The 14030-nt window shown below is 37.5% G+C and overlaps 2 protein-coding genes across 7 annotated transcripts in view; one reads left to right on the forward strand and one right to left on the reverse strand.

Annotated features, from left to right (window-relative positions):
* The window catches only part of LOC129206874 (uncharacterized), a 66140-nt gene that overhangs the window by 2041 nt on the left and 50069 nt on the right, over positions 1-14030 (forward strand). The gene's annotated exons all lie outside the window — the stretch shown is intronic.
* The window catches only part of AMPD3 (adenosine monophosphate deaminase 3), a 33896-nt gene continuing 21344 nt past the window's right edge, over positions 1479-14030 (reverse strand). For 4 of the 5 annotated variants that reach the window (XM_054826935.1, XM_054826934.1, XM_054826933.1 and 1 more), the window contains exons 7-15: positions 13630-13824; positions 13253-13384; positions 12232-12395; positions 10927-11053; positions 9917-10080; positions 7735-7855; positions 6110-6283; positions 4868-4978; positions 1479-3934 (exon numbers count right to left, since the gene is read on the reverse strand). In XM_054826935.1, coding sequence (XP_054682910.1) covers positions 3758-3934; positions 4868-4978; positions 6110-6283; positions 7735-7855; positions 9917-10080; positions 10927-11053; positions 12232-12395; positions 13253-13384; positions 13630-13824 — 1365 coding nt within the window. In that variant the 3' untranslated portion in view covers positions 1479-3757. The other variant, XM_054826937.1, reaches the window with a different exon arrangement.

The following is a 14030-nucleotide window of genomic DNA, read 5'->3' on the forward strand; positions in this document are numbered from 1 at the left end:
AATAAGAAGAGTTAGTTTTCATTAACACTGAATTACTTTGTCTGCTAAGCTTTTAGGTCCTTCTCCTAAATATTGCTTATTCTCTATGTCCATGGCTTTTTTTTTCCAGTTTTCATGCTGTGATAATCCTTAGTCTTTAGTACTGGTAACAGTTGCATAGGTTTTTAGTTCTACTTAAATGCAGAGATGTTGAGCAGCTACAATTTTATTGAGGTATACAAACACAAGAACTCTGACAATATTATTTTGTAATTTATTAGTGTAATGTTTAATGCTTCCACAAGAGGCAAAAGATAAACATCATTTCACTTTTAGGCACAGAAAGAAAAAGCAGTTTTTGCCGACATCCCTCCCACCCCCCCCCCCCTTTCTCAGACTGACATTTTAACTAGGCAAATGGAACAGAAAGGTTCAGCCACAAATGAAGAACAATGCTATGAAAAGATAACATAGCTCTGGGGGGAGAAACAAATTGTATTATCCAGTGGCAGAGCAAATGCCTTAAGTTTGCTGAAGTAACAGAAGAGCATGACTAGAAATTGTTCAGATAGGTTGTAAACATCAAATAACCATAATTAACTATATTAGGTGGAAGTATAGAATACTCCAAGTTAACAGATTTAAGGAAGGCTTGAATAATGTTTGAACCTTAACACCAATGAAATGATAAGAAAACAGGATATTGTCCCATGCTGAAGCAACACCCCCCCGATCACCACCTACAGTGATGTTCCAGTTCCCTTCCGCTCAAGTAGAACAGAAGCTGTGGTGTAACCAGCTTTGAGCTCAGCACTTGGGGAGAATTGGCAACTGTCCTGTCTTGTGTACAACAGTAATTCAGGTGTCAGTAACACTTCAGACACTGGATCTGCCCTTCATGACATACGTATCCTAAGACTACAAGGTTATTTTGAACAGCCATACATTAGAGCAAAAGTGCAACTTTAAAAAAAGAAAAGAAGCTGAAGTTTACGAACTGAACTCAACAATCAATAACTTTTGCCTAATTAAAAGATGACCAAAAGCGACACAGTAGTGGAAGCTTGAACGGATGTCAGTTTGTTTCCCTAAACATAACACTATTAGTTCAATTTATCCTTAAAAGCAGTGCACAAGGAAGCACAGAAAGCAGAACGTGTGGTTATGGCCACTTGTGTGTTATTGTCAAAATCCCAATTACTGTCCATTAACTGAATATTCAAATCCAGTTTTGGGGTTGTTTTTTTTTTTCTTTAATAATAGCTACAGACATATTAGAACCTGATATGTTTGAGGTAAGGAAAGATGAAAGGTATTAAACATACACAAATTTGGTATATTAAGAAAACTAAATAAGAAATCTTAAGTGACAACAAAAGCAGCACTAATCGCAATCTTCAGATGAAACAACCCAAGTAAAGCAATGTTTATCAGATGGAAATACTTACAATTTAATGTTGCTTATTTAGCCTGGACACAGATGCTTTTCTCAGGTAAATAATGTTACGTTGATAATAATTTATTAGTAAGTTGTACAAATGAAAACAAGACATCTGCATTTTATGCAGCTAAAATGCTTGAACCACTGTTTTCAGACTCCAGCCTAAGAAAATTACGCTCACTAATCCTGCTAATGCATTATATGAGCTGCTGATGTTTCTAACAGTGAGGCCAGTAGCCATTGTTGACTAAGAACTTTGGACAATTTTGTTATCATACAGTTGAGCAGCATAGTGCAGTTTCACACAACTTTTAGCGGCACAGGGACTACACAATCTGGCACTAGCTGAACACTGCAGATGTTAGGCTAGATCACTGAAGAGCTAAAGTCAAGTCTCCCACCACCCGTCTGCAACCACCGCAGCTCCCTGTGCATGACACTGGCTAACGGAATGCCCAAAACGCTCTTCCTGTGCCTCAGTCTCCCTCAGAGCAGCTTTACTTCCAGGCTGCTTCCTCAGGGTCTTTAGGGTTAATCTCTCTTAGAGGGCTGCACAGTACAGGAGGTGATGGGGAATTCCTCCTTCCCTTACTTTGGTGCCATTTCCCTGCAATCACCATTCAGGACAGCAGGTACATTAAAAAAAGTGTCCTTGTAGGTATTGCTTTGGACTGTCAGAGCCTGAGCAGACAGTGTGTATCTTCAATGCATATATACATATATATGCGCGATTAATGAGTTGTTTGGTACTGGTGATGGCACCACTGCTACTTCTGGCTGCATTTACAAGGGAAAGTGAGACCTGATCAGCTCTTGAAAGGAAGGATGTAGGTGCCCAGGCCCCAGGAGAAGGGCCTGGCCTAAGAAATACAAGTGGCACAAGACATCTGATGTAGTAAAACATGCAGAGTTCTGTGTCTAGTGAGGCTTAATCAGCTAGCATTCATTATCCGCTTTTTATGCATTAGTTCTGAATTACTGTTCTAAGATGCCTAACCTCCCTATGTATTATATTAGATACTCAGGTCTCTTAACTGTAGGCTCAGGACCCTAGCTTCGGGGCTATAGGCCTTCAAATTAAGTAGCGTGACGTTGGACTTGTAGGCATCAACATCCTCTGCTGCCCCTAGCCTCGAGTCTGTCTTGGTGTGAAACTACAGTACATGGATGCTATCACGTTATTACCTTTAATCCTTTCTGAGTGAGCAGTACTGTGTCTTAAGAAGGATGATCAAATAGAAAAAAGATTGAAAGTGATAAATACTCCAGTAGCTGTATTTTACTAGCCACTCCATCATAAATAAAAAGTTTAACATAAGATGATTTAAAGTGATGTATTTCAGGTGGGCTAGCTTCTGTATAAATAGAAACTTTGACTTCTCTTTCAACTCTAATTCACTAATATACAAACTAACACAAATGTGTAAAAAGATGTCAGAAGTAGGACCAGAACCTAGATCTAGTTCCTACCACTGATTCATAAGAACACTTCCTTTGTTCAAGTAAAAAATTTCTCTTTACATGCAACTAAAATTATCTACATAAATTTCCAAGTAATTTGAACTGGCATATCCACATATTCCCATTACAAAGCAATAAAAAAGTGTTCTCAACTTTCAAGGCAAAATTTTCATTATGTAATTAGATTCAGTATTACAATGTACAATAGTGATGATTTTGACACCATGTTTTCTACTTACTAGATTAAAAAGCATTAATCTGTTCTTCACAGACATCCTCCATGACAACAGAAAATAATTAGTCATTTAAACAAGACTACCGGATTTTATTTTTCTTGCTTTCCAGTATAACTGCTAAAACATTAAGATAAAAACTGTGTCAGAACACCTTCCAGAATGAAAGGGTAGCCTCAAAATTATGCACCCCGTACAAACTGCTAATGAATAAATGGTTAATCTTACAAGTGCCATGATTGCTACTGAGATGAGCAGGACAAAACCAGGTGCATGTGTACTGTCAGCATCTGCAGTATTCTAAGGTGCCTATCGCAGATGCACTATGAATATTCTGTTGTTTTCCAGGCTACAATATAGTGCACAGTTAAGACAGTATGAAACAAACATTACATGATTCGGAGTTTGCATTTAGTTTTTACAGCAATCTCACAAAGTCTAGTATTTGTAGAAACTGAAATTTTTGCAATGAGAATAGCGCAGTAGAAGACAACAGCAAATGCTGTTTACCTTCCATAGATACTCTATTTTTGTCTGTACTGTTCAGTTATGTCTTGGTAGCATCAATGACAGATGATTCAATGTTAATTAGTATCTTATCCTGATTAGGAGTGAAATGTTCTGGTTTCTTTTGAGTTTGTAACTACTTCGACAGGGTAGAAATCTCTTCTGTTCTCATGGCATCAGACAGGAAACTAAGTTCATTGCACAGCGTCTCATACCTGAAGGCCATCCGGATCTGTGCAACGTTTGTTTTTCGAATGTCATTTCCCTCAGGCCCTTCTTTATAGTAATTCACCCCTAAGAATTTCTGTTTTTCCTGTGAATGGGATTAAACGTAAAAAGGAAGAAGTCAGTTCAACTACTTTGTATAACTGAGTATTTGTTATTTGGATGACTCCAGTGCAAGTGAAAAGAGCAGCTTCAACCAGCTGGCCATTGAACTTTATCTCAGAGTCTTAACCAGTTTTGGAGATCTTAAGGCCAAAGTTTATATACAGAACTACTCAGCAGCACACGTAGTCTGGCTGGCTAAAACCCTTCATGCTAGTGTTTGGTCTTCACTACTACATCTTTCATGTGAGAGGTCAAAAAGAGGCTTATGTTTCTTTTGTTAGTTAAAACAAATGTTATACAAGAGGAAAATTAGTAGTTGTCACTGGAGTATTTTGGAAGAAACAAGAGAAAATACTTGTGAAGCCCCTTTACATACCAGCTCTTTGAGAGGAATGTTTGAAAGTGACATAGAAGAGAGGATGTTTTAAAAGAAGTCCTAGAGAAAGCCATGGATTTGTAGAATTTTAAAGCCAAAAAGGGGTTTAATCTAATCTAACTGCCTGTCCAAACCAGAATATTTTCTGTAGTACTCCCTTCTAGGCAAAAAACATGTCTTATTTATGACAGGCAGTTTATTTTTACTCAATGCAAGACATGATGTATAAAATTACTGGCAAAGGGATATCACCCAAATAAAGGTTTGGGAGTAGAGGCAGAACTAAGTATAAATGGGCACCTGGTCTGTCTGCATGTTTTGAGAATTCCAAAAGGAAACTAATGGGGAAAAATACAACTTTTTTTTTTTTTTTAATGTAAGGCTGCATAGCAGATAGTTTGTGAATATTTCTGGAAAAGTGGATAGGGATGCACACAAATACATCACATAAGCAGCTACTATTCAATTTTCAGACTATTGACTTCTCAGTTCCTACCTGCCCTAATACTCAAAAAAGAGATTTTTTTCAGCCATAATTACCTTATCTGACAATCCACTCTGTAGTACGCTGTTTCTTGCTATTTCACACAAGTCACAGGTACTTAGTTTCCACACCTGGGCTGCAATAGCATATTCTTCCATGAGAGCTTCCTGTGTCACCAAAATATGTTTAATATTAAATTATATGTAAATAAGATGTAAATGGTGGTATGTACTGATTACTAATTAAGGAATTTATACATGCTTTTTAGATAGCTGTGAAAAATTAGAAGTTTAAGACTTTAACACCACAATTACTAATGAACAGAATTGTTTATTTCAAATTTCTCAAGGGCAACTGTTAAATAATTAATAGGCACTGGGTATCTGGTTATCTTAGTCTAAGAAATTGCAGCCTGCAGTCCAGATCCTTAGAGGCATTTATGAGGCTATTTCAAATGAGATCCCAGGGTATATAAACACCTTGGAAGGTTTAGTCGTAAATCTCTCACGTAGATGCACATAGACAGATAGCAGGGCAATTTCTCACTTCTGACCTTCCATGCAACAAGGAGGCTGGGTCTGACTAGTGGGCTATCGCAGCTGAGGATCTTCCCCACTCTGCCTAACTCGGCTGGTGCTGCGTTACATCCATGCAGAAAGCCCCCGCAGAAGCTCTCTGTCTTTTCTAGCAGACACACGTCACAGGCCAGAAGTAAGCCTGGGTGAAGCACACCAGAGCTCAGCTTCTCCTCAGAACAGACAACTGAGCAATGAACAGGCCACTCTAAGGTACAGCGTGACTCAAGTCTGTGCCAACCACACAAATGGGGCATCAAAACCAGTGGCCAGGCATTTCTGTTCTGCCAGGCCACCCAAGGGCAAGAATCAGTTTCAGTTCACTGAGCAAACAGCTTATACGTCATCTTCAGAGATTCCACATGGTGGTTTTGTAATGTACTTCCCAAGATTTATTAGTAAGGAAACTGGACTTTCCTGGCACTCTAGAGGATTGTTTATGAAGGCTCAAACCTCCCTTCAGCCTCATCCTTCATTCTATACTTCAACAGCCAACACTAGAGAGGCAAGAGTACAAAAGAAACATAATTAGGAAATTAGACATTTCCCTCTGAAACCTAACAGTGAGTAGTAGACTGAGAATGAGGAGGAGCAATGAATGAAGTGACTGAAAGACATGAAACTTTATATCCTAAGCAATGATATAAAATAGCTTTCAGCTTATTCTGGGCCTATTTGGTACTGTTGCCAAATTCAAAGACAAGTGCTTCTTGCAATTCTTACCTTTGTGTAATGAAACTGCATAGGATCATCTGTGGAGAGAGAGACATGAAGTCCTTTATGTAGAAATTCCCGTAGTGGATTTTTTGAGTACTCCAGGAATAGGCTGTTGTTACTAAGTGGAGACATAGCAATGGGTATTTGTGCAAGATAATAAAGATACTGGAGAACAGGACTCTGCGAAACAAAACACAATCAGCACTTAATGGTACTGTGAGATAATGAAAAAAAGGATTTCCCTTGGATAAAATGGAAACAGCATTACAGAGGGAGGACTAAGACCAAACAAATTTAGGTTGACACTAAACTCTGACTTTTTTAGAAAATATTTAGAAGTCTAAATTTTAAATGTTACTTATCTTTATAAAAATAATTTACATTCTTCAAAATATGTCAGCTTCTTTTTAAAAATATGGTAACTAACATTACTGTAGATTAGTAAGTATATATGACTATTAAGGGCACTACATTTGCTACTAACTACATACCTTCCCCCAAAACCTGAAAGTCACAGGTAACGGATATGTAAGAACTTCTAAGCAATTTGTTATTTTCAAAACTGCAGTCCAATAGGTAAATTTTAGGACCAGGAGTAGTTTTAATTTATTAGAAGTCGTGTTGCTGTTGCACATAATATAAATAAGCTGTGGTCACCATCTTTGTTGCTATCTTTGGCTTAACCAACTTGTGAACCTAACAAGTGCCTTCATTATTATTATTATCTGCCTGCTGTGCCACGTTATCCTGCCAGGCTAAGCATGAGAGCGAAGAGGAGAATGCTTTGGTCATGTACAGCTTTAGTATACTCTGTCTGGGTCTAATTTTAGGAAATAGCATAACATCAGATGTGATTTTAGGCAAAATTTTTTTTGTTCTTGGATATGTTGAACAATACAGAGAGAATTTTACAGCATTAAGCAGAAAATCCAACTTATGAGAGAACTATTTCCAAAAAATTACAATAAACTCAGTGCAAGTCTGCCATCCACTGACCAATTATTTTAATTACAAAACAGTGGCCTGGGGACGTTGTATGATGTATTTTATTGACTGATATGCTGGGAATGATAACGTTTGTCCTGTCATAACAATCAAGTTGTATACAAAATATTGCTGTCTTATACAGCTATGTTAAATTTCTTGATCAAGTGATCCCAGCTACTCTGGATATAAATAATCAAAACCTTAATGAACTTTTGAATGAACCTTGAAGTACAGGGATGCTAGTCAGGGAAAACAACCTTTGTCCCTGTACTGAAGAAATTAGAGCTTTCCTTAAATTCTCTGGGACCTAAACCAGGGAATAGTAACAAGTCTAAGCAGTTTTTTCCATGCAATTTTAGCTCTCCTTGGAGTAACCAAAAACAGGTGCCACCAAGTCCTTGACATATCTGAACAGTTGATCTTTAAAACATTCACTTAGGAAAAGCTGTATTTTTGTAGCTTAAATAAGAAATAGGAAGTTCAGCTGAGCTTATTTATTTCTGATCAAAGTGAAGAGTTACTTGTGCCTTGCTAAGAAAATTAATTTTGGGCTGCCCAGATAAAGTCAATTTGGTGACTGCTATTTGAACCAGACTGCTGGCTAAGCAGACAGCAATTAGTTTAGGTGAGCTACCATGCAATACCTTCTTCAAGAGCAATCCATGAGAAATGTTGTCTGCTGTCAGAAAGGCTGATACAAGGTGTGTGATAGACCCAGCTTCTCCACAGTGAGGTCGAAACAGAAAAGTACACATGCCTCTTTCCCTGAGGAGATTAAAAGCAAGTTTAACTAACAAAAAATGCATTGTTCTTAATATATTTTGTATATAATTATCATTCATGTGGGATTTTTTTTTTTAAAGCTACACATTCTCATACAGTTTGATGTGATGTCTAATCAGGCCTACCTGTGGGCTGCTGGCAAAAGGGACAGGTCCCCTACCCTCTACCCCTTCCACCACCTGACATACTTGTGTCTTCTTCCTCCTTTCCTTCCCTAGTTACATCTCATTTAGCAATCATTTAGCTACTGGGGAACAGTTATTGAACTGATGTCAGTTGAAGGAACTGGCAGATGGAAAGCTAAGTGAACTGATGCAACCTGTGGCCACATAATTCCTAGATTCAAAATGAGCGAAGAAGTGGAAGCACATTGCCAAGAGTTAGCTAACACTACCTAGTGTGATGACAACCTGCCATCTCACCAGGGTAAGTGTAGCATAAAACCCACACCCTCAGTAGCACAGAGATGATCTAGGAGTGTTATTACACTAGACTTCACACTATAATTTCTAGAACTATTTTATTTTTATCATCTATATTAAAAATGATGCTGGGTTTTAAGTTATATTTGTTTATACAGTGCAGACAAATGTCCCATAAGTATTTGGAGATGTTCAAACCAAAGAATTTCAACAAGGACTGCTAGAGCATAAAGCAGTTCTAGGATAGAGGTTTAGTAAAGTTTCTCCTGAAAATGGATGTGAGGATGTAATCCATCGTTGCTGACTTCGTTTATACTACCAGAAGTACAAAACAGTCTTGTAATGGACTGGCTGTGGTCCCTCAAATACTCGGTATGTTTAACAGAGTGAGCAGTTTTACTGACTCATTGATGAATTGTGTTATTATCTCACCTAGCTGTAAGAATACTTAACGATTATCTAGGGAGATTTTCAAACAGTAGTTGAAATGATCTTTAGGTAAAAAAGAAATGTGTAAGTTCTGACAGAATCTCTGTCTTTGGAAAAGAAAAAAAAAACATAGACTACAGAGAATATAAAGGAAGTCAAGACAAAGGGATGACTTATATCTGCTGTACTGTGTCCTTTCCTTTTTTAGAACTGAAACTAAAAACTAGGCCTGTTTGTTGCAGGTACAAGGTAATTTAATGTGGGTGGTTTTATTATGAATTTTGATTATACAGGGTGGGAGAGAAAGAAATACTTGAGGTAGCGGTAGAAGAGAAGAAATAACATTTTGAATGTTAACTTGAATAAGACCTGTTAAAATGACAAATCTATGCATCTCCTATAAGAAAATCCCAAAATGTTTTATAAATAGTAACGAACCAAATCCTTGCAAAGTAAGTGATGACATTATAATATCAATGGATAACCTCACTGTGCTTCAATATGAGTCAGTTGTGCAGATCACTCAGTGAGTCAACCACAAAGTTAGGAACATAACCTCGAGTTGAATTTCAGGCTTTAGTGAGCCTGATGCGAAAATCTGCTTTTACAGTCATGATGTCACACTCAGTGTCAAAACTCCCTGCATGACGTGCCTAGACACTGTTCTCAAAAGTGGTAAAATCGAATGAGTCAACAAGCATGCTAAAGTAAGTTAGCTAAACGTGCAGTTTATAATTATGTCCTCCTTTGTCTGTCTTTGATAGCAGCAGCCCTTAAACCAATATTTCACAACATAACTTTGGATCTCTTGAATTACCAGGAGATAGCAAGCTACCAAGAGGCACGTTATATTTGGAAATCCACTGTGAATCCAAGCAAAGGTCAACAAGTCAATTTTGTGGGGTTTCTTCTTTTGTTTTGTTTGATATATTCAGGTTTAAGGAATTTACAAAACAAAAATACACACAAATGTCAAACCAAGGTATTAATCTGATGCTTTTACATTTTCTGAATATTTCATTTGAATTCATTTTGCAGTTAACATTTTCAAAATAACTCATATACTCCTCTTGGAGTAATTGAAGATAACCTTTGCTTCAAAAGATATATGATCTAAACACAGACTCAGATTGAGACCAAGATTATTGATTTTTCTTCCAGAAGCTTGTAAAAAGGAAAAATGACTACTTACCTCCTAAGGTTGTTTAGCAACATGATGTTCACATACATATAATACAAATAATAGCTATATGGGGGATTCTTCTCACTGGTCCAGAGGTCAGGGTTAAGGCTCTTGTCAGAGAACATATGGCCACTATGTTTGGATTCATCATCAACACTGTCAAAGCCAGTCACCTGTCAGGAGAAGAGATTCAGAGAAATCAGTGTTTTCAAGCAGCAAACTTCAATGTTACTTACTCTTGCTTCAGGACTTGCTTGTACAAAGCATCTAGTCCTCTTTCCTCGTTTCCCCCCTTATACTAACAGTCCTGCTGCTCTGCCCTCCTACCATACCATGCAGACAGCAGGAATAATGCGTTTTCTTGAAGAAAGCTTTACCTATTTTTTTCTTCTGAGACAAATTGGAGGCCTAGGTGCACAAAAGCCTTCAGACTCCTGGGGGGTGGGGTAGGCCTGTAAGACTCCCTCAGATCCAGATTATAATCCTTTAAACTCATCTGCTTTGTTACTTGAAAAGCAGCTGAAGGCCTCAGGCTCTCAGGAAACCTCAAGAGTTCTGATCCGGGGCATACTTGGACATGTCTCTTTTAATCACATCCCAGCAGCTACATCCCCACCTCTCTCCTGAGCCCCATCAGGATCTACACAATGCTTCCCTTCAGCTGCCTCCTTTCTGGAGGCCAGTCCCAGAGGCAAGCTCAAAGTACACATCCTGGATTAGGATGTTCCCTCTGCACAAGAGCACGCGAACACTTTTTGGTCATTCTTTACAGAGAGGATTACTAAAATGACAAATAAACAGCTGTTGAGCTGTTTCAGAGGAAATAAATGGCAACTATTTGACAACAGGACCTTACCCAGGCTTTTATTAAATTGTATGTCAGGGCTTTAAAACAATAATATGAGTAATGTATAAAAGGAGAAAGCTGGTTTAGTGTCTGGAAATAGCTGTAGACAAACAAAGTTTATAAGTAGGAGAGGATTGATTTCATGTGAGACAGAAAATCCCAAAATACTTACATATTTGAGAAAAAGGTGCAATTCTTTGTGGTCTTTGGGATTGATTGTTGCTTCAAACAAAGGTACAAAGATGTTCTCCAACATCTTCCCAAAACTAGGCAGAATATTTTTTGACCTAAATATGTCACTGAAAGGGAAAAATATACACAGTTGTGACCATTCTTTAAAAAGCTTATATTTTTCCTCCACTTTCATATTTTCTGTTATTTGTGTATATTCTACAGTTTCAGTTCTACCAGGATTCAGAAATCCAAAATTTATGTCAGGGCAGGGATTGTCTCTGTGTTCTATTTCCTGCACTGCCTGGCACTCTGCTTCATCCAGGCTCTGCTGAAGTTCCCGAGTGCTCCAAAAATAGAGACGGTATGCAGGGGTAGGTGCTGTCTCAAGAACAGTGACCCTTTCCCTTACAGCAACCCAAGTACTAATAGGGGAGATAAGGAGTTACCTCTTGTGAAAGATTCTGTTTTCCAAAGTTGTAACTGCTCCGAATGAAAGTAGAATGTTCTGCCATAGTGAGCCTCTCAGAAAAGAGGGACACTACTTCAGTGTGTCATTAAGTGCATGACTTAATGAAAGTGTTGACTCCACTGTGTACATAAGAAATTTCTACATAAGAAATGAGAGAAACTTTCTCCCTAATGAGAAATACACTCTGGGGGATATATGTGACCATGACAGCTCTTTCTCTACTCATATCCCAACTATGCAATTTCAAAACATGAAGCTCAGTTATTAAGGCTGACAAAATTATCCTAAGAGACTGTATTACAATATACAGTATGAGAAACAACCATTTAATAAAGTGCCAAAGGATACTTAAAAACTAAGAAAAACCGATACGGATTTAAGCTTCCAAATCAGCAGTCTCAGTTGCATTTCCAAGTTCACTGTCATTTAGTCACTGAACTTGAGGAAGTTTGATGCTACCAGAACATTTTCTACTCCTTTATGGAATTCAAGGGTTAATTTATTTTCATTACTAAATTGTATTTTAACTTACCTTTGAATGCAGTTTAATTTCACCCAGTTGTAATTTGGGGGTTTAATATCTTCAGACTTACAAATAATTCACAGTAGTTTTGAATAGCTTCATAAAGAGTAGATTCCAACCCCACCTCCTGTCCTCCACCCCCAGGCTGTCAGGAAAACTGCAGCAATGGTCAAGAATAAATTTCCCAAGCTGTTGCTTATAAAATGAACTACAGGACAGCACATAAACCATCTAAAAAATATCAAAAATTAAAACAAATCATTGGTATGATTTCAAACTATTAGAATTACCAAGGGCTCCTGATTACTTACTAGATTCTGGGAACCTGAATTATCCAGCGCATATTAGGGGAATAAACTTTATGTTTAATGAACCATTTTGCCAAGTTCAGCCATTCATCTGGAGACCGTCCATAAATGGATAAGCGGGGTTCTGTATACTGGTATTTACTTTCTTCTAGTTCACAGGCTACTTCCTATTAAGTAATAAATATATTTGCTTTAATATGGACACTGAAGATCATTTACAGCTAGTGGTATATTTATTACTGTATTTTCCTCACACCAGACATAACATTGTATTGTCACCCTTTAAAGACAAGGAGAATCTCTTGTCTATTAATCCCTTATTTTTTTAGGCATCTAAATATTCTACTAGCATTCTATGTCAGATATCATTTGAGTATAATTAACTGTAACACCTAGATTTAGAGAACAACGTTCTTGTGCAGTTATTACTAACCTTTGTAAGACATACACTTAAAATTGGTAAATCAGAATGATACTATTTAATATGTAGTAAATGACTACATAAAATATGCAGACCAATGAAGTCTCTGACCTGGAATGTGTGGTAGTAAGCAATTTTAAGGCTATTCATTTTGGACAAGCACTTCTATACATCAAATTCATGAAATCTACTAATTTTTTTGTTGTAAGAAGTTAATTTGAAGCCTGTGCATGCAGGTGCAGATATAGATTTACGCAGAGGTGCTTTCCTAGCTGCCCCTTCTTTAGCAGCTACCACTAGCCAATTACATCTTAACAAAATATTCAGCCAGTGAACTGACCCTTGGCTGCTCTCCATTAGTTTAAAACTGCACACAACTCTGCTTTGAACTCATACACAGGTTATGCATCTGAGTTTCTAACTCAAAAAGGTACTTAGAAGCAGCAGTGGCTGACGTAGCGAAGGTCTTTGATGAATTGCTAGAGCAAACCCAATGCCTGGAGTCACTTAACCATAGTGTTAGCTCTAGATACAATTACAACATCACAAATCTTTTACAACCCTTCATTTCTCAACAGCTGGAAAAGCTTGAAACTTACTTACCTTGACCATACGAGCAAAATATTCACCACCAATGTAGTTCTCAGTTTTCAAATACAAGTCCCTCAGCTCACTGGCACCAACTGGATTGTACTTAGAATTGAATTTGTCAAATCGATGAAATGTTTGACGACCCTGGAGGAGAAAAAAACCCCAAATAACCATGGTTTTAAGTACACATAATAGTTTAATTTATAAACTAGCAATAAAATGCACAGAAAAGAAAAAGGCTATGCTAACTCACTTCAAACATGCAAAGTAATGCATGAGTCCAAATTCTGATTTGATAAGTTATGATGCAAAAAAACTGTAGAAACCAGAATGTCACACTTGGAAAACTTAGCTGTTTCTCTTTTATTTTGTCATTTTAATAGACTTACTGCATGGACATCTAAAGAGTCTACAGTGAGGTCATAGGGGTCCATGTGAAGGCTTTCAAAAACTTGCTTTAAAGTCATCTTCTTGCCTTTTTTCTCTGCAACAATCCTGTCGGGCTCTGTTTGATACGTGTGCTTAATAAACCTCAACAAGTGTTTCTGGTTCATGCAAGCAGCAGCATGGATATGCGTATCAACCTGAAATCAAGAGAAGGTTATTCATGCTCATCATCCATATACGTAAACTTAAATTAGCAAAGTATCTGTGTCAGTGACAACAAGCCTTCTAAAATATTCCTTAAGTAACAAATGGATTAGTGCCTAAGCAAGTCAAAATGTTTCAGAACACTAAGATTTTGGGTTTGGAGGAATTATTCAATAAGCAGAACTATAAATAAAATAGC

This window comes from Grus americana, chromosome 5 (genome assembly GCF_028858705.1).
Source record: "Grus americana isolate bGruAme1 chromosome 5, bGruAme1.mat, whole genome shotgun sequence".
Classification (NCBI taxonomy): Eukaryota; Metazoa; Chordata; class Aves; order Gruiformes; family Gruidae; genus Grus; species Grus americana.